General features: G+C 45.2%; 1 protein-coding gene across 1 annotated transcript in view; it reads right to left on the reverse strand.

Moving 5' to 3' along the window:
- The window catches only part of LOC141102661 (uncharacterized), a 42,862-nt gene extending 35,101 nt beyond the window's left edge, over positions 1–7,761 (reverse strand). The window contains exon 1 of the mRNA XM_073591570.1: positions 7,033–7,761. Within this exon, the coding sequence (XP_073447671.1) occupies positions 7,033–7,605 (573 nt within the window). The 5' untranslated portion in view covers positions 7,606–7,761. The remainder of the gene's footprint in view (positions 1–7,032) is intronic.
- Between the last annotated feature and the right edge of the window lie 17,936 nt (positions 7,762–25,697).

A 25,697-nucleotide genomic window follows, 5' to 3' on the forward strand; every position in this document is an offset into this window, starting at 1 on the left:
ACGCCTGCACTCTCTGGGTTCTTCCTTGCACGCCTGCACTCTCTGGGTTCTTCCTTGCACGCCTGCACCCTCTGGGTTCTTCCTTGCAAGCCTGCACTCTCTGGGTTCTTCCTTGCACGCCTGCTCCCTCTGGGTTCTTCCTTGCAAGCCTGCACTCTCTGGGTTCTTCCTTGCACGCCTGCACACTCTGGGTTCTTCCTTGCACGCCTGCACTCTCTGGGTTCTTCCTTGCACGCCTGCACCCTCTGGGTTCTTCCTTGCAAGCCTGCAGTCTCTGGGTTCTTCCTTGCACACCTGCACTCTCTGGGTTCTTCCTTGCACGCCTGCACTCTCTGGGTTCTTCCTTGCACGCCTGCACTCTCTGGGTTCTTCCTTGCACGCCTGCACTCTCTGGGTTCTTCCTTGCACGCCTGCACTCTCTGGGTTCTTTCTTGCACGCCTGCACTCTCTGGGTTCTTCCTTGCACGCCTGCACCCTCTGGGTTCTTCCTTGCACGCCTGCACTCTCTGGGTTCTTCCTTGCACAACTGCACTCTCTGGGTTCTTCCTTGCAAGCCTGCACTCTCTGGGTTCTTCCTTGCACGCCTGCACTCTCTGGGTTCTTCCTTGCACGCCTGCACTCTCTGGGTTCTTCCTTGCACGCCTGCACTCTCTGGGTTCTTCCTTGCACGCCTGCACTCTCTGGGTTCTTCCTTGCACGCAAGCACTCTCTGGGTTCTTCCTTGCACGCCTGCACTCTCTGGGTTCTTCCTTGCACGCCTGCACTCTCTGGGTTCTTCCTTGCACGCCTGCACTCTCTGGGTTCTTCCTTGCACGCCTGCACCCTCTGGGTTCTTCCTTGCACGCCTGCACTCTCTGGGTTCTTCCTTGCACGCCTGCACTCTCTGGGTTCTTCCTTGCACGCCTGCACTCTCTGGGTTCTTCCTTGCACGCCTGCACTCTCTGGGTTCTTCCTTGCACGCCTGCACTCTCTGGGTTCTTCCTTGCACGCCTGCACTCTCTGGGTTCTTCCTTGCACGCCTGCACCCTCTGGGTTCTTCCTTGCACGCCTGCACCCTCTGGGTTCTTCCTTGCACGCCTGCACTCTCTGGGTTCTTCCTTGCACGCCTGCACTCTCTGGGTTCTTCCTTGCACGCCTGCACTCTCTGGGTTCTTCCTTGCACGCCTGCACTCTCTGGGTTCTTCCTTGCACGCCTGCACTCTCTGGGTTCTTCCTTGCACGCCTGCACTCTCTGGGTTCTTCCTTGCACGCCTGCACCCTCTGGGTTCTTCCTTGCACGCCTGCACTCTCTGGGTTCTTCCTTGCACGCCTGCACTCTCTGGGTTCTTCCTTGCACGCCTGCACTCTCTGGGTTCTTCCTTGCACGCCTGCACTCTCTGGGTTCTTCCTGTCTCTCTGGGTGGAGCCCAGAATCATGGTCCTGACTCTGCTATCAGGCCCACACACACACCTGAACAATCAGAGTGCCGGTGAGTCCCAAAACCTGGACCCAGGACTGGGGATTTCATCCCACCCGGATCTCTATGAAATCCCCAGGCTCCAGATCCCAAAACAGATTTTAGTAAACAATGAGGAAACTGAAAAGCCAGTTTCCTCCCAAATAAGAAAATAAACTGAAGCCTCTCAACCTGCCTGGTTGAGAATCCTGCATCCAAACACTGGTGGGGCACCACTCCACCACACTGCAAAGCAGGGGAAAAAAATCCATTACTTCCCTTAGTAAAAGCACCAATTACAGTACACACAAACACTGGCTAGGCACACATTTAACCCTTTGATCACCCTTAGATGTTTAACCTCTTCCCAGCCAGTGTCATTAGTACAGTGACAGTGCATATTTTTAGCACTGATCACTGTATTAGTTTCACTGGTTCCCACAAAGTGTCAGTAAGTGTCCAAATGTCTGCCGCAATATCACAGTCACTGATCGCTGTCATTACTAGTAAAAATAAATTAAAATTCCAGTATATATCCCAAAGTTTGTTGACACTATAACTTTTATGCAATTTTTTTTACCAAAATTACTTTCTGCTATAAAACATATGTAAAAAATCAAAAATATGTATTCTGTTTTTGGTAAAAAAAATTGCGTAAATTGCGATTTTATATATATATATATATATAATTTTTTTTATTTTTTCAAAATTGTCTGTCTTTGTTTATAGCCCACCCCCCTCCAAAAAAATGGGATGCAGAGGTGATCAAATGCCTCCAAAAGAAAGCTCTATTTCTGGGAAAAAAAAGGACATAGATTTTATTTTGGTACAGCATTGAGTGTGGGTGGATACACAGGGGGCCCATGATCTCTTATTGCCCCGGGGCCCCATGAGATGTCAGTCCGTGCCTGGTATGGGCTGCTCAATCTAAATTGCCTGGGCCTATTATTTGTCCCAGTCCAGGCCTGGGTATGACAGTGGGCAGTCTGTACAGCAGAGGAGTGTGGAGGGTATGACAGTGGGCAGTCTGTACAGGAGAGGAGTGTGGAGGGTATGACAGGGGGCAGTATGTACAGGAGAGAAATGTGGAGGATATGACAGTGGGCAGTATGTACATTAGAGGAGTGTGGAGGGTATGACAGTGAGCAGTATGTACAGGAGAGGAGTGTGGAGGATATGACAGTGGGCAGTATGTACATTAGAGGAGTGTGGAGGGTATGACAGTGAGCAGTATGTACAGGAGAGGAGTGTGGAGGATATGACAGTGGGCAGTATGTACAGGAGAGGAGTGTGGAGGATATGACAGTGGGCAGTATGTACATTAGAGGAGTGTGGAGGGTATGACAGTGGGCAGTATGTACAGGAGAGGAGTGTGGAGGGTATGACAGTGGGCAGTATGTACAGGAGAGGAGTGTGGAGGGTATGACAGTGGACAGTATGTACAGGAGAGGAGTGTGGAGGATATGACAGTGGGCAGTATGTACAGGAGAGGAGTGTGGAGGGTATGACAGTGAGCAGTATGTACAGGAGAGGAGTGTGGAGGATATGACAGTGGGCAGTATGTACAGGAGAGGAATGTGGAGGGTATTACAGGGGGCAGTATGTACAGAAGAGGAATGTGGAGGGTATTACAGGGGGCAGTATGTACAGGAGAGGAATGTGGAGGATATGACAGTGGGCAGTATGTACAGGAGAGGAGTGTGGAGGGTATGACAGTGAGCAGTATGTACAGGAGAGGAATGTGGAGGGTATTACAGGGGGCAGTATGTACATTAGAGGAGTGTGGAGGGTATGACAGTGGGCAATATATATAGGAGTTGAGTGTGGAGGGTATGACAGTGGGCACTATGTACAGGTGAGGAGGATGAAGGAATCTGGGAAGGAAAAATGTAAAGGTTTGTGGAAGGATGTTTAGGGACTGCGTAATGATTAAAGCGGGGGTTCACCCACACCGCCAAAAAAAAAATATTAAAAGCCAGCAGCTACAAATACTGCAGCTGCTGACTTTTAATACATGGCCACTTACCTGTCCCAGGGTCCAGCGATGTCGGCAGGGGACGCCGAGAACCCGCTCGGTTCTCGGAAGCTGCCGCCGCCATCCTAGGTGAGGGAATCAGGAAGTGAAGCGTTGCGGCTTCACTTCCCGGTTCCCTACTGCGCATGCGCGAGTCGCGCTGCGCGTCCCTAGTGGTCCCCGCTCTCTCCTGGGAGCTGTGTGTTCCCAGCAGACAGCGCGGAGGGACAGGAATAGGCATAGACTCCCATGGGAGTCTATGCTGGAAGTGGGTGCAAATACCTGTCTTAGACAGGTATCTGCACCCCCCTCCCCCCTGAAAGGTGCCAAATGTGACACCGGAGGGGGGGAGGGTTCAGAAAAGTGGAAGTTCCATTTTTGTGTGGAACTCCGCTTTAAGTGGGGCAATCATGGATTGAAATTAAGTCAGTTAAGCAGAGACCAGCCAACTTAACATCTCAGGCTAGGTGCCAGGTATTATAACCAGGTATTATGCACTCTAGGACACTTTCTTTGAATTGGTTACGGCGAGACTTCCTTTACTGCTATTATATACCTATTTTTTATGAGGTTCCTTATTAATGCTGTGGGATCCATGTTAGTTTGGTTTAGCATTAACATGGTCTAAGCTAATTGCCATACCTAAAGTGTTACTAAACCCAGGAGCCTGCATTCACTATATCTGGTCTCCCCAGGAGCCTGCATTCACTATATCTGGTCTCCCCAGGACTCTGCAGTCACTATATCTGGTCTCCCCAGGACTCTGCATTCACTATATCTGGTCTCCTCAGGACTCTGCATTCACTATATCTGGTCTCCCCAGGACTCTGCATTCATTATATCTTGTCTCCCCAGGAGCCTGCATTCACTATATCTGGTCTCCCCAGGACTCTGCATTCACTATATCTGGTCTCCCCAGGACTCTACATTCACTATATCTGATCTCCCCAGGACTCTGCATTCACTATATCTGGTCTCCCCAGGACTCTGCATTCACTATATCTGATCTCCCCAGGACTCTGCATTCACTATATCTGGTCTCCCCAGGACTCTGCATTCACTATATCTGGTCTACCCAGGACTCTGCATTCACTATATCTGGTCTCCTCAGGACTCTGCATTCACTATATCTGGTCTCCCCAGGACTCTGCATTCATTATATCTTGTCTCCCCAGGAGCCTGCATTCACTATATCTGGTCTCCCCAGGACTCTGCATTCACTATATCTGGTCTCCCCAGAACTCTACATTCACTATATCTGATCTCCCCAGGACTCTGCATTCACTATATCTGGTCTCCCCAGGACTCTGCATTCACTATATCTGATCTCCCCAGGACTCTGCATTCACTATATCTGGTCTCCCCAGGACTCTGCATTCACTATATCTGATCTCCCCAGGACTCTGCATTCACTATATCTGATCTCCCCAGGACCCTGCATTCACTATATCTGGTCTCCCCAGGACTCTACATTCACTATATCTGGTCTCCCCAGGAGCCTGCATTCACTATATCTGGTCTCCCCAGGACTCTGCATTCACTATATCTGGTCTCCCCAGGACTCTGCATTCACTATATCTGGTCTCCCCAGGACTCTACATTCACTATACTGATCTCCCCAGGACTCTGCATTCACTATATCTGGTCTCCCCAGGACTCTGCATTCACTATACTGATCTCCCACAGTACACAGAACATGGAAATGCAATTATTTTAGTAAATATAAACTGCTAAATACATTTTCTCATCAGCAGTATATAGCAGTCTTGTGACTTTTATCAGTGTCTGGTTAAAGCTTGTAGGAGGAGTTTTCATTCTCCTCTGATTGTCCTATCAGGATGCAGGACCCCTGACCCCGTGTCTGGACAGTGCTGATTGTCCTTATGCTGATCACATGCAGCCTCCCAAGAAAAAAAAACTCTTTAGCAATACACACCAAAGTGTGCATGTGCAGAGTGCCCCCAAGGCTCTGTACTATCAGGAAATGGATTGGGGACAGTGGAAGAAGGGGAGAATCAGAGAAGACAGGATCAAACAGTCTTTTTTACACAATGCACAGGATTAACCCCTTAGGAGTGAGTATAACAAGCATTCTTTACTGCATATACAGACTGATTTTACTAATGTGGGTTTAGTAACACTTTAACCGCTAGCTGACCAGCCGCCACAATTATACTGTATACAGGTATACGTCGCTCCTTTAAGACAATCTAGGTGGCGCGTGCGCACCCGCCGCGTATCCCCGGAGCCGATGCACGTGCCCAGCGGGCGCAAAGTTCAGTGGCCACCCGCGATCACTCGTGACAGAGCAGGAACGTGGATCTGTGTGTGAAAACACACAGATCCACGTCCTGTCAGGGGAGTACAGACAGATCGTGTGTTCCTAGTATATAGGAACACCGTTATGTCTCCTCCCCTAGTCAGGCCCATCCCCCCCACAGTTAGAACACACACTGAGGGAACACATTGAAACCCCTTAATCACCCCCTAGTGTTAACCTCTTCCCTGCCAGTAATCAGTGGCTATTTTTAGCTCTGATCGCTGTATAAATGTCAATGTTCCCTAAAAAGTGTCAAAAGTGTCCGTTCTGTCCGCCGCAATGTCGCAGTCCTGCTAAAAATTGCAGATCACCATTATTAATAATAAAATAATAATAATAAAAATGCCATAAATCTATCTCCTCTTTTGTAGACGCTATAACTTTTGTGCAAACCAATCAATATACGTTTATTGCGATTTTTTTTTTACCAAAAATATGTAGAAGAATACATATCGGCCTAAACTGATGAAGAAATGTGTTTTTTTTGGATATTTATTTTAGCAAAAAGTACACAATTTTGTGTTTTTTTCAAAATTGTCACTCTTTTTTATTTGTTTATGGACCTTGCTTTGTGCACTGGTCCAAATCATTTGGGGGAGGGGGGATTTTTATGTGGGGTTATTTTCAGGGGTTGGGCTTGGCCCCTTAGTTCCAGTGGAGGGGACTCTTAAGGCGTCAGCATACCAAGACATTTTGGACAATTTCATGCTCCCAACTTTGTGGGAACAGTTTGGGGACGGCCTCTTCCTGTTCCAACATGACTGCGCACCAGTGCACAAAGCAAGGTCCATAAAGACATGGATGAGCGAGTTTGGGGTGGAGGAACTTGACTGGGCTGCACAGAGTCCTGACCTCAACCTGATAGAACAAGTCTGGGATGCATTTGAATGGAGACCAGGCCTTCTCATCCAACATCAATGACTGACCTCACAAATGCACTTCTGGAAGAATGGTCAAACATTCCCATAGACACACTCCTAAACCTTGTGGACGGCCTTCCCAGAAGAGTTGAAGCTGTTATAGCTGCAAAGGGCGGAGCCAACTCAATATTGAACCCTACGGACTAAGACTGGGATGTCATTAAAGTTCATGTGCGTGTAAAGGTAGGCGTCCCAATACTTTAGGTAATATAGTGTATGTCAGAGCTATATAAATGTATAATAATAGTGTGTGACTGTGGGGGGACATTAGAGTGTAAGCTCCTCTGCTACAGAGACTGCTGAGATGGCCTCAATATTCTCAGAGATAAAAAATGTCTTTACCTGGAATAAATGTGTCAAGTAATTATTTCGTATTTCTGTCCAGCTCAGCAGAGTGTAATTTGAATTTTCTATAAACACAGACTTCACGAAGCAATCCCCGTATCGTCCATCTGTGAATACAATCGATGCCCAAGCCACAACAGCCTTAATTACAAAAAAATGACTCTGCATATTGGCACAGCAGCCTCTGCACTTTGCGTTCTTGGTTTCAGTCTTTACTTCCGACATTTCCAGATTTTGGAAAGGCTTATTTGATTCGTTGTTGATTTTACTGTCGTCCTCCTCAGTATCGCCTTTGATTTCTGCGCTGTTCTCTCTTTTTCCAGCTTTGCTGTATATCCCTCCTGGGCTAAAATCGCACGCCACAACTCCGACAATTATAGTCGGTACGACGAAGAACACCAAGCTGTAGGCAATCGCCAGGCCTTTGTCAGAGGGACACATAAATTCCAGGTCCATGAGTTTCTCTAATCCGAGAAGAACTATCCCAAGAATGGAGTTCTCAACAATGTTGAAGCGTTCTTTGAAGAAGGAGGTGACTTTCTTCATTTTACCTTTTTCTCCTGAGGACATTGTGAGGGATGAGGTCGTCCTATTCAGGAGGAATATTAGAACATAGCGGCTGATGCAGCCTCAGGTTTTGTTCTGCCTGTTATCGTCCGCTTTCACGTATTATGTATCTGTTGATTTTTGTGGCTAGAACAGTTATTCATGCTAATAAGAGGAATGTGAGAAGAGGAAATGAGGGTGGAGCGGGCGAAAAAAGATAACCAATGAAGGAGCTGTGGAAGTAAAAGTAGTGTGTAGGAATTTTGTACTTGTGCCAGGTAGTGCTTTTCCTGTGCAATTGTGTCTTTTGTTAACAGCCAAGAAAAATTATGTAGCAATTTCTAAACTTTACCCCAAACGATAATGGTGTCTACACAGCATTAGTATTCCTTACATTGGTGATCAGTGAGAAGAATGTCCCTTACATTGGTGATCAGTGAGAAGAATGTTCCTTACATTGGTGATCAGTGAGAAGAATGTTCCTTACATTGGTGATCAGTGAGAAGAATGTCCCTTACATTGGTGATCAGTGAGAAGAATATTCCTTACATTGGTGATCAGTGAGAAGAATGTTCCTTACATTGGTGATCAGTGAGAAGAATGTTCCTTACATTGGTGATCAGTGAGAAGAATGTTCCTTACATTGGTGATCAGTGAGAAGAATGTCCCTTACATTGGTGATCAGTGAGAAGAATGTCCCTTACATTGGTGATCAGTGAGAAGAATGTTCCTTACATTGGTGATCAGTGAGAAGAATGTCCCTTACATTGGTGATCAGTGAGAAGAATGTTCCTTACATTGGTGATCAGTGAGAAGAATGTCCCTTACATTGGTGATCAGTGGGAAGAATGTTCCTTACATTGGTGATCAGTGAGAAGAATGTTCCTTACATTGGTGATCAGTGAGAAGAATGTTCCTTACATTGGTGATCAGTGAGAAGAATGTTCCTTACATTGGTGATCAGTGAGAAGAATGTTCCTTACATTGGTGATCAGTGAGAAGAATGTTCCTTACATTGGTGATCAGTGAGAAGAATGTTCCTTACATTGGTGATCAGTGAGAAGAATGCTCCTTACATTGGTGATCAGTGGGAAGAATGTTCCTTACATTGGTGATCAGTGAGAAGAATGTCCCTTACATTGGTGATCAGTGAGAAGAATGTTCCTTACATTGGTGATCAGTGAGAAGAATGTCCCTTACATTGGTGATCAGTGGGAAGAATGTTCCTTACATTGGTGATCAGTGAGAAGAATGTTCCTTACATTGGTGATCAGTGAGAAGAATGTTCCTTACATTGGTGATCAGTGAGAAGAATGTTCCTTACATTGGTGATCAGTGAGAAGAATGTTCCTTACATTGGTGATCAGTGAGAAGAATGTTCTTTTTATTGGTGGTCAGTGGGAAGTATCCACCTTTTTTTTCTATTTTTTTTTTTATAAACTTTATTTCTTTATTCAAAAATTTCTTAGTTTTTAAAAACAGTATCAAAAGTCGAGCATTCCTCCCAAATCCCCCCCCCCCCCCCTGTTCATTCCACCCCTTTAAAAGGGGCATTATATGGTACACACATTATAAATATTACCTAGGGGGGTCTGGCAGCCTATGGGGGACCTGTCTGGGATTCTATTTTTTGTCTAGCTTCTCACCCATCCAGTACACCCGCCCAACTCATCCTATCCACTCGTTCCATCCAACCAATCATCCTTCAGACTCTCTTGAACGGTTTTCTTTTGGGTCACTTCCCATCACATCAGTGTTTTTCCCGGTAAGTAAGGTTTACATATCAATCCCTCTTGCGTCCCACCAGGGTATCCAAATCAATTCATATTTCCTTAGGGGCACTTTAGTTTATATATAATGCTTTCTCTTTAAGAATTGCCACATTCATACTGATTAGCCATTCCTTACTGGACGGAGGCAGCGCCGACTGCCATCTCCGGGCGATCAGGTTCCTTGCTTGGAATAAACATCTCGTAACTGCTACCTGCCGATTTCCTGGGTTTCCCACTCCCTCCACTAATCCCAGTAGGCAGTGTTTTGCCTCCAACTCAGTGGAGGTACCATATGCCTTGTCGATGATTCCCATCACCCCCATCCAGTAGCTTCGGGCATCTCCAAAACATATGTAGCATATCCAAGTCTAGATCCCCACACCTAGGACATCTAAGTCTAAGCGGCAGCCAAACTGAAAAAGTCTGCAAGGGGTATAATAAGTTCTGTAAAGTAAGAACAAATGTGACACCCCCCCCCCTCACTACCCCCCTCCCCCTCTTTCACTACCCCCCCACTTTCTACACCCCCCTCTCACTACCCCCCACTGCCTACAAACCTGCCCCCTCTCCCACTACCACCCTCTTCCTACTCCCCTCTTCCTACAACCCTCTCCCCCCTTGTCTTCTCTCTCCCTCTCGCCCCTCTCTCACTACCCCCCTCTTCCTACACCCCCCACCCCCTCTCCCCCCCTCTCACTACCCCCCACTTTCTACATCCCCCTCTCTCACTACCCCCCCACTGTCTACACCCCCTCTCCCCCTCTCTCGCTACCCCCCTCTTCCTACACCCCTTTCCCCCCTTCTCCTTCTCTCTCCCTCCTCTCTCACTACTCCCCTCTCTCCCTCCCCCTACCTAAATCCCCTTCTCCCACAATCCTTCTCACCCCCCCTCTCCTTTTCCCTCCCCCTCTCTCTCTTACCCCCCCTTCCTCCATCTCTCTCCTACTTTCCCATCTCTCTCTCCCTCCTATTATTATTATTATTATTATACAGGATTTATATATCGCCAACAGTTTGCGCAGCGCTTTACAACATGGGGCAGACAGTACACTTACAATACAAATCAATACAGGAGGGATCAGAGGGCCCTGCTTGTTAGAGCTTACAATCTAGAAGGGAGGGTCAAGTGGAGACAAAAGGTAATAACTGTGGGGGATGAGCTGATGGGAAAAAAAAAAAAAAAAAAAGTACAGTTGTTAGGTGTGGGTAGGATAGGCTTCTCTGAAGAGAAGGGTTTTCAGGGATCTTCTGAAAGCTAATAAAGTAGGAGAAAAGCGGACAGATTGGGGTAAGGAGTTCCATAGGATTGGAGAGGCTTTGGAAAAGGCCTGGAGGCGAGCATGGGAGGAGGTGACGAGGGAACTAGAGAGCAGAAGGTCTTGAGAGGAATGAAGAGAACAAGTAGGTGGGTATTTAGAGACTAGGCTAGTGATGTAGCTGGGGGCGAAATTGTGGATGGCTTTGTACGTAGTTGTTAGAATTTTGAATTTAATTCTTTGGCCGAGCGGAAGCCAGTGGAGGGATTGACAGAGAGGAGTGGCAGACACAGAGCAACTGGTAAGGTGGATGAGTCTGGCAGCGGCATTCATAATGGACTGAAGAGGTGATAGACTATGTAGAGGTAAGCCAATGAGAAGGGAGTTGCAGTAGTCAAGGTGAGAGATGACCAGCGAGTGAATTAAGAGCTTTGTTGTGTCATTGGTTAGAAAGGGGCGTATTTTGTAGATGTTGCGGAGGTTGAGGTGGCAGGATTTGGACAGTGATTGGATGATTAGTGATTGGACTAGACATAGATACACGGCGGCAAGGTGGCTCCGCTGCTCCAGTTCATGTACCTAGTACGTGATCTGACACTTCCGGGTAGGGAGTGCACACCGCTGGCGACCCGGCCGTGCTGTGACTAAACACAGCAGATGTCGATCACTGGGGGGCACCCGCCGATCATCATGAATTTACACAGGACAGAGCCCTGCCTATGTAAACAAGGCAGAGCTCTGTTCTGTCAGTGGGGAAGTAATAGATTATCTTTACGTGCAAAGCAGGGAAAAAAATCCATTACTTCCCTTAGTAAAAGCACCAATCACAGTACACATAAACACTGGCTAGGCACACATTTAACCCTTTAATCGCCCCTAGATGTTTAACCTCTTCCCAGCCAGTGTCATTAGTACAGTGACAGTGCATATTTTTAGCACTGATCACTGTATTAGTGTCACTGGTTCCCACGAAGTGTCAGTAAGTGTCCAAATGTCTGCCGTAATATCACAGTCGCTGATCGCTGTCATTACTAGTAAAAATAAATTTAAATTCCAGTATATATCCCATAGTTTGTTGACACTATAACTTTTATGCATTTTTTTTTTACCAAAATTACTTTCTGCTATAAAACATATGTAAAAAATCAAAAATATGTATTCTGCTTCATGTGGTTAAAAAAAATTGCGAAAATTGAGATTATATATATAATTTTTTCTATTTTTTTTTTCCAAAATTGTCTGTCTTTGTTTATAGCCCCCCCCCCAAAAAAAAGGAATGCAGAGGTGATCAAATGCCTCCAAAAGAAAGCTCTATTTGTGGGGAAAAAAGGACATTTTATTTGGGTACAGCATTGAGTGTGGGTGGATACACAGGGGGCCCATGATCTCTTATTGCCCCGGGGCCCCATGAGTTGTCAGTCTGTGCCTGGTATGGGCTGCTCAATCTAAATTGCCTGGGCCTATTATTTGTCCCAGTCCAGGCCTGGGTATGACAGTGGGCAGTCTGTACAGGAGAGGAGTGTGGACAGTATGATACTGAGCAGTCTGTACTGGAGAGGAGTGTGGAGGGTATGACAGTGGGCAGTCTGTACAGGAGAGGAGTGTGGAGGGTATGACAGTGGGCACTATATATAGGAGAGGAGTGTGGAGGGTATGACAGTGGGCAGTCTGTACAGGAGAGGAGTGTGGACAGTATGATACTGAGCAGTCTGTACTGGAGAGGAGTGTGGAGGGTATGACAGTGGGCAGTCTGTACAGGAGAGGAGTGTGGAGGGTATGACAGTGGGCAGTCTGTACAGGAGAGGAGTGTGGACAGTATGATACTGAGCAGTCTGTACTGGAGAGGAGTGTGGAGGGTATGACAGTGGGCAGTCTGTACAGGAGAGGAGTGTGGAGGGTATGACAGTGGGCAGTATGTACAGGAGAGGAGTGTGGAGGGTATGACAGTGGGCAGTATGTACAGGAGAGGAGTGTGGACAGTATGATACTGAGCAGTCTGTACTGGAGAGGAGTGTGGAGGGTATGACAGTGGGCAGTCTGTACAGGAGAGGAGTGTGGACAGTATGATACTGAGCAGTCTGTACTGGAGAGGAGTGTGGAGTGTATGACAGTGGGCAGTCTGTACAGGAGAGGAGTGTGGAGGGTATGACAGTGGGCAGTATGTACAGGAGAGGAGTGTGGAGGGTATGACAGTGGGCAGTATGTACAGGAGAGGAGTGTGGACAGTATGATACTGAGCAGTCTGTACTGGAGAGGAGTGTGGAGGGTATGACAGTGGGCAGTCTGTACAGGAGAGGAGTGTGGACAGTATGATACTGAGCAGTCTGTACTGGAGAGGAGTGTGGAGGGTATGACAGTGGGCAGTATGTACAGGAGAGGAGTGTGGACAGTATGATACTGAGCAGTCTGTACTGGAGAGGAGTGTGGAGGGTATGACAGTGGGCAGTATGTACAGGAGAGGAATGTGGAGGGTATTACAGGGGGCACTATGTACAGGTGAGGAGGATGAAGGAATCTGGGAAGGAAAAATGTAAAGGTTTGTGGAATGATGTTTAGGGACTGTGTAATGTTTAAGGGGGCCAATCATGGATTGAAATTAAGCCAATTAAGCAGAGACCAGCCAACTTAACATCTCAGACTAGGTGCCAGGTATTATAACCAGGTATTATACACTCTAGGACACTTTCTTTGAATTGGTTACGGCGAGACTTCCTTTTACTGCTATTATATACCTATTTTTTTATGAGGTTCCTTATTAATGCTGTGGGATCCATGTTAGTTTGGTTTAGCATTAATGTGGTCTAAGCTAATTGCCATACCTAAAGTGTTACTAAACCCAGGAGCCTGCATTCACTATATCTGGTCTCCCCAGGACTCTGCATTCACTATATCTGGTCTCCCCAGGACTCTGCATTCACTATATCTGGTCTCCCCAGGACTCTGCATTCACTATATCTGGTCTCCCACAGTATACAGAACATGGAAATGTAATTATTTTACTAATATAAACTGCTAAATACCTTTTCTCATCAGCAGTATGTAGCAGTCTTGTGACTTTTATCAGTCTCTGGTTAAAGCTTGTAGGTGAAGTTTTCATTCTTCTCTGATTGTCCTATCAGGATGCAGGACCCCTGACCCTTTGTCTGGACAGTGCTGATTGTCCTTATGATGACCACATGCAGCCTCCTAAGAAAAAAAACTCTGTAGCAATACGCACTAAAGCGAGCATGTGCAGAGTGCCCCCAAGGCTCTGTACTATCAGGAAATGGATTGGGGACAGTGGAAGAAGGGGAGAATCAGAGAAAACAGGATCAAACAGCCTTTTTACACAATGCACAGGATTAACCCCTTAGGTTCCAGAGTGAGTATAACAAGCATTCTTTACTGCATATACAGACTGATTTTACTGTTGTGGGTTTAGTAACACTTTAACCGCTAGCTGACCAGCCGCCACAATTATACTGCGGCAGGTTGGCACGGCTGCGCTCCCTTAAGACGGTCTAGCAGGCTCGCGCCCGCCGCGTATCCCCGGAGCCGATGCGCGTGCCCGGCGGGTGCGAAGTTCAGTGGCCACCCGCTATTACTCATGACAGAACAGGAACGTGGATCTGTGTGTGAAAACACACAGATCCACATACTGTCAGGGGAGTAGAGACAGATCGTGTGTTCCTAGTATATAGGGACACAATATGTCTCCTCCCCTAGTCAGTCCCATCCCCCCCACAGTTAGAACACACACTGAGGAAACACATTTAACCCCCTAGTGTTAACCTCTTCCCTGCCAGTGACATTTATACAGTAATCAGTGGCTATTTTTAGCTCTGATCGCTGTATAAATGTCAATGGTCCCTAAAAAGTTTCAAAAGTGTCCATTCTGTCCGCCGCAATGTCGCAGTCCTGATAAAAATTGCAGATCACCATTATTAATAATAAAATAATGATAATAAAAATGCCATAAACCTATCCCCTCTTTTGTAGACGCTATAACTTTTGCGCAAACCAATCAATATATGTTTATTGTGATTTTTTTTTAACCAAAAATATGTAGAAGAATACATATCAGTATAAACTGATGAAAAAATTTTTTTTTTGTTATTTATTATAGCAAAAAGTACAAAATATTGTGTTTTTTTTTCAAAATGTTTTTTTTTTGTGTATGGAGTTTGCTTTGTGCACTGGTCCAAATCATTTGGTGGAGGGGGGATTATGGTGGGGGGGTTGTTTTTCAGGGGTTGGTCTTGGCCCCCTTAGTTCCAGTGAAGGGAACTCTTAAGGCATCAGCATACCAAGACATTTTGGACAATTTCATGCTCCCAACTTTGTGGGAACAGTTTGGGGATTTCCCCTTCCTGTACCAACATGACTGCGCACCAGTGCACAAAGCAAGGTCCATAAAGACATGGATGAGCGAGTTTGGGGTGGAGGAACTTAACTGGACTGCACAGAGTCCTGACCTCAACCCGATAGAACAACTCTGGGATGCATTTGAGTGGAGACCAGGCCTTCTCATCCAACATCAATGACTGACCTCACAAATGCGCTTCTGGAAGAATAGTCAAACATTCCCATAGACACCCTCCTAAACCTTGTGGACAGCCTTCCCAGAAGAGTTGAAGATGTTATAGCTGCAAAGGGTGGGACAACTCAATATTGAACCCTAAGGCCATTAAAAATCATGTGCGTGTAAAGGCAGGCGTCCCAATACTTTAGGTAATATAGTGTATGTCAGAGCTATATAAATGTATAATAATAGTGTGTGACTGTGGGGGGACATTAGAGTGTAAGCTCCTCTGCTACAGAGACTGCTGAGATGGCCTCAATATTCTCAGAGATAAAAAATGTCTTTACCTGGAATAAATGTGTCAAGTAATTATTTCGTATTTCTGTCCAGCTCAGCAGAGTGTAATTTGAATTTTCTATAAACACATCCACAGACTTCACGAAGCAATCCCCGTATCGTCCATCTGTGAATACAATCGATGCCCAAGCCACAACAGCCTTAATTACAAAAAAATGACTCTGCATATTGGCACAGCAGCCTCTGCACTTTGCGTTCTTGATTTCAGTCTTTACTTCCGACATTTCCAGATTTTGGAAAGGCTTATTTGATTCGTTGTTGATTTTACTGTCGTCCTCCTCGGTACCGCCTTTGATTTCTGCGCTGTTCTCTCTTTTTCCAGCTTTGCTGCATATCCCTCCTGGGCTAAAATAGCACGCCACAACTCCGACAATTATAGTCGGTACGACGAGGAACACCAAGCTGTAGGCAATCGCCAGGCCTTTGTCAGGGGGACACGTAAATTCCAGGTCCATGAGTTTCTCTAATCCGAGAAGAACTATCCCAAGAATGGAGTTCTCAACAATGTTGAAGCGTTCTTTGATGAAGGAGGCGACGTTCTTCATTTTACCTTTTCCTCCTGAGGACATTGTGAGGGATGAGGTCGTCCTATTCAGGAGGAACATTAGAGCATAGCGGCCTCAGGTTGTGTTCTGCCTGTTATCGTCCGCTTTCACTTTTTTATGTATCTGTTGATTTTTGTGTCTAGAAAAGTTATTCATACTAATAAGAGTAATGTGAGAAGAATAAATAAGGGTGTACCTGGTGAAAAAAGATTAACAATGAAGGAGCTGTGGAAAGAAACATAAGTAGTGTTTCAGGTAATGTAGGAACTTTGGACCTGTGCCAGGTAGAATATGTGTTTTTTCTGTCCAATTGTGTCTTTTGTTAACATTACATTGTTAACCATTACATTACATTACATTGTTAACCATTACATTACATTACATTGTTAAACATTACCCCCCAACGATAATGATGTCTACACAGCATTAGCATTACTTACATTGGTGGTCAGTTGGAAGAATGTCCCTTACATTGGTGATCAGTGAGAAGAATGTTCCTTACATTGGTGGTCAAAGGGAAGAATGTTCCTTACATTGGTGATCAGTGGAAAGAATGTTCCTTACATTGGTGATCAGTGGGAAGAATGTCCCTTACATTGGTGATCAGTGAGAAGAATGTTCCTTACATTGGTGATCAGTGAGAAGAATGTTCCTTACATTGGTGATCAGTGAGAAGAATGTTCCTTACATTGGTGATCAGTGAGAAGAATGTTCCTTACATTGGTGATCAGTGGTAAGAATGTTCCTTACATTAGTGATCAGTGGGAAGAATGTTCCTTACATTGGTGATCAGTGAGAAGAATGTTCCTTACATTGGTGATCAGTGAGAAGAATGTTCCTTACATTGGTGATCAGTGGGAAGAATGTTCCTTACATTGGTGATCAGTGGGAAGAATGTCCCTTACATTGGTGATCAGTGGGAAGAATGCTCCTTACATTGGTGATCAGTGAGAAGAATGTTCCTTACATTGGTGATCAGTGAGAAGAATGTTCCTTACATTGGTGATCAGTGGGAAGAATGCTCCTTACATTGGTGATCAGTGAGAAGAATGTTCCTTACATTGGTGGTCAGTGGGAAGAATGTTCCTTACATTGGTGATCAGTGAGAAGAATGTTCCTTACATTGGTGGTCAGTGGGAAGAATGTTCCTTACATTGGTGATCAGTGGGAAGAATGAGCATGGGATATGGACAGGGGCCTGGACAGTGTCACTAAAATTGGGCACGCTGGGCAATATAGTTCAACACCTGCCCTGTTCAGCTTTTCTGGGGAGGGATAGGCTGACCATTTTCTACCAGGGTCAGCATAAGGTCTGTAATAAATGTGGAGACAAAGGCCATTTTGCATCTACCTGTACTCGCAAGAAGTGCTCACTATGCCAGGATTTGGGCCATTTGGCTAAAGATTGTACCGAGATTTGGTGCAATTTGTGCCAGAAGCTCGGTCATGTTTATAGTCAGTGCCTGGAGGCATTACATAACTTGCCAGGATTGGCGGCTGAGCTACAGAGGCTCGATAAAGAGAATGAGGCCGCTAAAGTTAGGGAGGAAACTGTTATTGCCCCTCCTGTGTCTGTTACATCTGTTCCAGATTCTGTTTCTCCTAGTGATGTGGTCCCTGAGTCTGTCCCCCATGTGGTGGTCCCTAATCCTACTGTACGTAGATCCTCCCGACTAGCAGAAGCTGCTGGGGGGGCAGGTTTAGCGGATCTTCCCTCTCAGCCTCCAGTCCCTGTCCCTCAACAGCGCAAACGTGGTCAGGGGAATGTGGGGGGTGTTGGGTGGGGGAGGGGTTGAGGGAAAGGTATCCATATCCCATGTCTCACCCTCTGTTGAGGGGGATTCAGATGATGAGGGGTTGGAGAAGTTTAGGAGGAAGAAAAAAGAAGAAGAGGAAGACAAGTAAAGTGGTCATTTCTTCCTCAGAGTCGGACCCAGGAGGGGTTCCTCTTGGTAATACCTTTTCAGTTTTGTCGGGTGATGAGATGTCTGATCTATCTTTCTCTTTATCATCCATGGATGAGGGGGAGTCACGTAGTCTTAAGAGAGCTGTTTCGGGTGATGAGAGTGTGGCAAAGGTTAAGAAACGACTACCCCAATCATCCTGATGGCAGTTCCCACTCCGATAAAGGTGGTGACCATTAATGTCGCCAGCATTAAATCTGCAAGAGCTTGTAATATTGCCTTATTTTTGCTCAGCGAGTTTGATGCCGAGATTTTATTTTTGCAAGAGACCTGGCTCAATACTTTGGCCGATGTCCATCTAGAAAAAAGGGAGTGGATATGCGGTCCCTCCTTTTGGTCTCTTGCGGCTGAGTCCTGCCTCGAAAGCTGAGGTCCTTTTCAAAACTGATATGTTAATGTCCCGGCGGGAAATTGAGGTAGAAATGGGGAGATGCATGGTCTTAGACGTCTCTGTTAGGGGGCAGGACCTGCGCCTGATCAAAATCTATGGACTGCAGTCAAAGTGGGGCAGGAAATGCCTCCTCACAGAGATCAAGCCCTTCCTTTTTACGTCCCAGCAGGTTGTCTTTGGAGGTGATTTTAACACCATAATTAGGCCTGAAGACAGGAGAGGCTCCATAGACAGGCTGGGTTACGATAGCGTTTTTCTTAGAGATATGGTGAGACAAGCAGGCCTGGTAGATGTGCATATTAAGCACTGCCCTGGCAGCAGGGGATTCACATTTCAGAGAGGGAATAGTCAGAGTAGGATAGATATTTTTTTTTTTAAAGGAGAACTCTGCTTTCTCGGCTCCAGAGTTGAGGGCGGTGGAGTTCTCTGACCACTGTGTGCTGTCTGTGACTCTGAATGCCTCGGACACTTCACCCAGGGGAAGGGCTACCTGGAAACTGAATTCGGCTCTCCTGGAAGATGTAGAGGTAAGACAATCTTTTGAGGATTTTTTTCAGGCACAGGTTTCTATTCTGGACTTTAGCAGCAGTAAGTCAGAGTGGTAGGAACTTGTGAAACAAAGGGCAATTGGACTTTTCAAGGCCATAAATAAGAAGCAGCTTGGTATGTACATTGCCTACCAGCATTTGCGGAGGAAGTTTGATCGTCTTGTCTCGTATAGAGGAGATCCAGGGGAGATCTGAGGTGAAGTTTCTTCTTAGGAAGTGTCAATACGACCGGCATGCCTCCTTGGTTCTGGAGAGGGATTATGGAAAATATCACTCGCCGATCCTTACCAGAACTGTAAGCAAGGCATAGCAGTTAAGACGGTCATAGGCCTGAGGGATAGTACAGGTTCCCTGGTGAAGTTAAGATCAGGGATCCTGGAGATCTTCAGATCATATTACGCAGACCTTCTGGGAAGAAAGGACCTTTGTCGAGACAGGATGGAAAGCTTTCTGGATTCTACTCCAGGATTGGGAAATGGTACGTTGCCTTTGATGGATTTGACAGAACCAATTTCAGTGGATGAGGTAGTTCATGCTATAGAGAAGCTGGCTACCAAAAAATCGCCTGGGCCAGATGGGTTGACAGCTGAATTCTACAAGTGTTTAAAGTCCATTCTGGCTCCATTTTTAGCAGAGGTTTATAACAGCTGTCTAGAAGACAGCTCCCTCCATGAGGATCCTTCCATGTGATTCTCCTGTCAAAAGGTAAAGACCCCTCAATGATTGAGAACTGGCGCCCCATCAGTCTTCTCAATGTTGATAGAAAGATCCTGGTGAAGATTCTTTTTTGGTGCTTGTCGTCAGTGGCAGGCGATTTGTTGTCCAGTCATCAGCACTGCTCGGTCCAAGGTAGAAGTACCTTTTCAGCGGTTTTAGCTGTCCGGGAGGCTTTGGAACGATGCGGGGCTTTTGGATGGAGAAAGTACTTGCTGGCATTGGATCAGGCGAAGGCTTTTGATAGAGTCAATCACGAGTACCTGTATTTGCTTCTTGGTAGATACGGCCTGCAGGGGAGGTTTATAGATTGGCTGAAGACATTATATAGAGGGGCTGAAAGCTTCTCACTGGTTAATGGTTGGGTTGGACGGCCTTTTGAGGTTGGCTCTGGTGTGCGCCAGGAATGTCCTCTAAGCCCCCTGTTATATGTATTCGCAATCGACCCCTTCATAAGAAGGCTAGAGAGTGGATCTTTGTGCGGGGTGCCTTTTGGGCATTGCTGGTGTGCCGCCTTTGAAGGTCGTGGCCTATGCTGATGATGTGTCTGTTATTGTCTCTGGGACGGAGGAGGCGCAGGAGGTGGTCTCTATGATAGAGCAGTACATGGAGGCTTCTGGTTCTAAAGTCAACCATGAAAAGAGTGAAGTTTTCTGGATGGGTGAGGAGGGTGAAAGCTTTGAACTTCTGGATGCCTTCCCAGAGCCCCAGCAGGAAATTAAAGTGTTGGGCATCAAATTTGGTCCTGGTGACTATGGTCATCGAAATTGGGAAAGCAGGTTGGTGTGTGCCAATGCCAAAGTAGCAAGCTGGAAGAAATGGAAGCTTTCCTTGAGGGAGAGGGTTGACTTGATCAAAACGTACCTGGTCCCAATCTTTTTATATGTTAGCTTCGTCTGTATCTTGCCAGCGTCTCTCTATGCAAAGGTGTACAGCTGTTTTTTCCAACTGTTATGGGAAAATAGGCTGAACCTGATCAAACGCAATGTAACTTACCTGTCTAGGCGGGAGGGTGGCCTAGGAATGGTCAGCAGAGAGAGAGAGGGAGAGTTCGAGAGACACACCGCACCGCACGCCATACCACGAGATCGGCCGTTTTTAATCTATTTAGGATGGTGCACTTACGCACCCACAGTATGTGAGTACCCCCGCAAGGGGAGAAAGTCTTTTCTCAATAAAACGTTTTATTACATCATGCAATGTTGCACTATGGAGTCTCTTTTCTTTTTGCATATATAATCTTGATTGAGAGCATTGGAGGTCTACACAGCGGTTTCCATTAGAGCACAGGAGTGTCTCCAAAGCTTGTTTTGACAGAGTGTAATCACTGTGTCACACGCAAGAAGGTGAGCATATTTGCTTGTGGGGAACGCTGGAAGACACTTTAGCACATTTTATGGTGATACACCTTCAGAAGGAAAGATGTGTGAACTTCACTGAATATGGACAATGTTTTTGGGCACTTTTATATCTCTGGATGCACATTGTCTTGGACTTTATTAGATTCACAAGAAGATATTTTCTTTTATATTTTATTCAATTTCCTGATTGAGCACTTATATTGAATTTCCTGATATTCAATTTCCTGATTGAGCACTTATATTGCATGTTTGATATAGCACTGAGCACTTTACAGGTTTATGTACTTATGGTTATCTTTGATTTATTTTTATTTATTATTGGTTAGCTATAACACTTTTTTACGTATTTATTTATTTCTGCATTTATTATTGAAATGACAATTTTTATCTAGCGCAGACACATTTTTTCTATTTGCCACTTGCACGATTATGAAACGTGATTGAGTGTTTGCAGCTGGTTTTCACTCAGGATTGGTTATACACTATTTTGATATTTTATTGGGCATTTATCCGTAAGTGGCTCGCAAGGTTTGTCTATTATTATTTCAATAGTTTTTTTTCTCTGCTCTTTTTAAAGTACAATCTTGTTAACATGCTAGCAGAGAACCCGCCGGGATGGGTGGGCATTTTTCAATCTTGTTTTAGGCCTTTTCTGCGATGCTGGGAAGATGGCGGGCCAGTGAAAAGTCTGAGAGTCCGACATGGCAAGCTCCCGGCTTATGTTGCCCGTGTCTGAAAGTACTTCGGTAGTGGCAGGTGACAGTGGAGGATATCAAGTCCCTCCCCAGGAAGCTTCTGGAGAAGAGGATTTTGAACTCTGCTTTCAGTGTGTCACTGGCCTTAAGGGATTGCCCAGGCTCTGTAATGAGGGAGGGGTTGCGTTTAATCAATTTAGAAAGAATCCCCCTGAAGTTTAGGGATCAAGCCTGGCTTGCTTTCCATGGAAGGCTCTATGTCAGAGGGAACTTGAAGCATCGCACTGTGGATGATCGGGATTGTCTTAGAGCGGAATGTATTGGTAAAGTGGAGTCTATGGACCACTTTTTGCTGCAGTGTCCCTTTAACATAGAGGTGTATAAAAGGGTGGGGAGGGCTCTAGGCATCCCCTTTTTCTATCGCATGAGTTATGCAGAGTGGGTGTATGGGGCATTCCTGACTCGCTGGGATTTTGATTTGGATACACTGTTTTTAGTTAGTATAGTTGTCCGTTACTTCACATGGAATGCACGGAGCCAGATTACCCTGTGGAAGAAAGTCCTCTCTGTTGAGGAGGTAGTGCATGATATTCTGGGTGAGGTTGGGAAAATTCAGGGTCTTGAGAAGGGCAGGGAGCCTCGGGCGGTCTGGAAAAGGGCGTGGAGGAATATCAGACCTGCCTTTGGTGAACTGCCCATCTCTGGGTGAGGAGCTCTTTTCTTTTTCTGTTTCTTTCACTCCTTTAGCTTTTGTTGGTTAGTACCTTATTTTTGAAGAAGGGCTGCATGCAGAATGGGTGCGGGTTTGTTTCTTGACCTCGCAGGTTTGATGTCTGGTGTAGTGGTGTGAGTCGTAGTGAGATTATCCCCAATAATGACATGTTAATGATGAGTTTTGTTTTTGCTGTAAAGTCATTTTTTGTTTGAGAGCAGATTTGCTATATTTATTTTCATTTATGTAAATATGTATATATTTATGTATATTATATATAGTGATTTTATGCTTATTGATTGCAAGACTTATAATAAATAAAAATTGGGAAGAATGCTCCTTACATTGGTGGTCAGTGAGAAGAATGTCCCTTACATTGGTGATCAGTGGGAAGAATGTTCCTAACATTGGTGATCAGTGGGAAGAATGTTCCTTACATTGGTGATCAGTGAGAAGAATATTCCTTACATTGGTGATCAGTGGGAAGAATGCTCCTTACATTGGTGATCAGTGAGAAGAATGTTCCTTACATTGGTGATCAGTGGGAAGAATGTTCCTTACATTGGTGATCAGTGAGAAGAATGTTCCTTACATTGGTGATCAGTGAGAAGAATGTTCCTTACATTGGTGATCAGTGGGAAGAATGTCCCTTATATTGGTGATCAGTGGGAAGAATGCTCCTTATATTGGTGATCAGTGAGAAGAATGTTCCTTACATTGGTGATCAGTGGGAAGAATGTTCCTTACATTGGTGATCAGTGAGAAGAATGTCCCTTACATTGGTGATCAGTGGGAAGAATGTTCCTAACATTGGTGATCAGTGGGAAGAATGTTCCTTACATTGGTGATCAGTGAGAAGAATGTTCCTTACATTGGTGATAAGTGAGAAGAATGTTCCTTACATTGGTGATCAGTGAGAAGAATGTTCCTTACATTGGTGATAAGTGAGAAGAATGTTCCTTACATTGGTGATAAGTGAGAAGAATGTCCCTTATATTGGTGATCAGTGGGAAGAATGCTCCTTATATTGGTGATCAGTGAGAAGAATGTTCCTTACATTGGTGGTCAGTGAGAAGAATGTTCCTTACATTGGTGATCAGTGAGAAGAATGTTCCTTACATTGGTGATCAGTGAGAAGAATGTTCCTTACATTGGTGATCAGTGGGAAGAATGTTCCTTACATTGGTGATCAGTGAGAAGAATGTTCCTTACATTGGTGATCAGTGGGAAGAATGTCCCTTATATTGGTGATCAGTGGGAAGAATGCTCCTTATATTGGTGATCAGTGAGAAGAATGTTCCTTACATTGGTGATCAGTGGGAAGAATGTTCCTTACATTGGTGATCAGTGGGAAGAATGTTCCTTACATTGGTGATCAGTGAGAAGAATGTTCCTTACATTGGTGATCAGTGGGAAGAATGTTCCTTACATTGGTGATCAGTGGGAAGAATGTTCCTTACATTGGTGATCAGTGAGAAGAATGTTCCTTACATTGGTGATCAGTGGGAAGAATGCTCCTTACATTGGTGATCAATGGGGAGAATGTCCCTTACATTGGTGATCAGTGGGAAGAATGCTCCTTACATTGGTGGTCATTCCAAAGAATGCCCCCTTCCAGTGGTGGTCAGAACATCGCCCTGACAAACAGCTAAAAAGATTATTGATGTCATGCTACAGGCTCTGCTAAGTGGCAATAGACCTGGAACTATTAGGGCACCATTAAATGGGAGGACAGTATCTCTATCAACCTCTGGAGGAACTCTGGGGTTGCACAGAACATTGGTTGAGAATGGCTGGCCAATTGCAACCAAGTGAAAATCAAGTCCTGATTCTATATGTGTTTGTTGATTTTTGTGGATGGAACAGTAATGCCACGTACACACGAACGGAAATTTGGCCAGCAAAAGACCGATGAGAGCTTTTGGTCGGAAAATGCGACCGTGTGTATGTTCCATCGGACTTTTGCTGACCGAATTTCCGCCAGCAAAAGACTGAGAGCATGTTCTCTATTTTCCCGACGGAAAAATTTTCTATCGGAAAATCCGTTTGTGTGTATGCAATTCTGATGGGCAAAAAAACATGCATGCTCAGAATCAAGTTTGAAACGGAGCCGCTCAGTCTGGTAAAACGAGATGGCACATTCGTCACACTGCAAATTTTAAAATCTTTCAATGCAGCGCACTCTCTTCTTCTTTATAATGCTAGAAGAATGAAGTTGTTTTGCTGCTCATATTCACACAGACTTCTCAAAAACGTATTTCTTTATTATTTCTCATGATCTTATGAATAATCTTTTTTGTTTTTAAAGCCAGATCTCCATAATAATGTTTATAATTAATTTTTATAGTCATTTTTTTTTTTTTTGGAAACAAGATCTCCTGTTTTTTTAATTATTATTTTATAGTGATCTCCATTTATTTTTTTTAATTATTTTATAGTGATCTCCATTTTTTTTTGTATGTCACGTTTCCACAACACCATTATTATCTTGTCTTTGAAAATCTCAAGGAGGTTTGTTGGTGTCCCTTGTTAATTTGACATTTTATTTTTTAAATGTAAACTGTCCTTTTTGAAGTAAAACATATAGGCAAGTATTTCTGAAAACAAATATCCATTCATTCTGGGTCATAACAAAATAAAGAGGAAGGCAACGCTGGAGAAACTGGTGAAGTTTGCAAAACCTTTGTACCCCAGGGCAGACATTAATAATTTTACAGTCAAAATTGGTGGCCTGAGGAGTCCTTATAATAGTGAGCACAATCCGGTCCAGGACTACAAGAGATCAGGAACAGCAGCAGATGACATATCTGTCCCCAGGCTGTGGTCATACAACAGCCTGCATCTTTTGCCAGACCAGACTGAACCCACGCCATCACTCTCTGGTCTTCCTAAGATGGTTCCTTCCAGGCTGTGGCTGTGGTGTTGGAGGTGTGGCAGGAGGAGGAGGAGGACCTGGAGGAGGAGGACCATGGTTCAAATCACAAATGTGGCTTTGACTTTTGAGTTGGCCCCTCAAGCCCTTGTTTAGGGCTTGTAACATCACTTCCTCACATAAGAGGCATTGGCCCTCCACCATTTCCAGCATTTTGCAGGCTGTAATGTATGCAAAGTCCTCTTGAACACTGTGGGGGGTTCTGAGGGCCACAGTAGCCTTCATAAATAGGCCAATTGCTGCCTCCTTCATGTTATTCCTCTTCCTGACACTTTTTGGTGGAAGGCGGAGGGACCTGCGATTCTGGCAGGCTACTGGGCCCGGCCACCTCCTGGCTGCCAATTTCCACAGCCTGGCTGAGGTTTTCC

Source organism: Aquarana catesbeiana, linkage group LG07 (assembly GCF_042186555.1).
Source record: "Aquarana catesbeiana isolate 2022-GZ linkage group LG07, ASM4218655v1, whole genome shotgun sequence".
Lineage (NCBI taxonomy): Eukaryota > Metazoa > Chordata > Amphibia > Anura > Ranidae > Aquarana > Aquarana catesbeiana.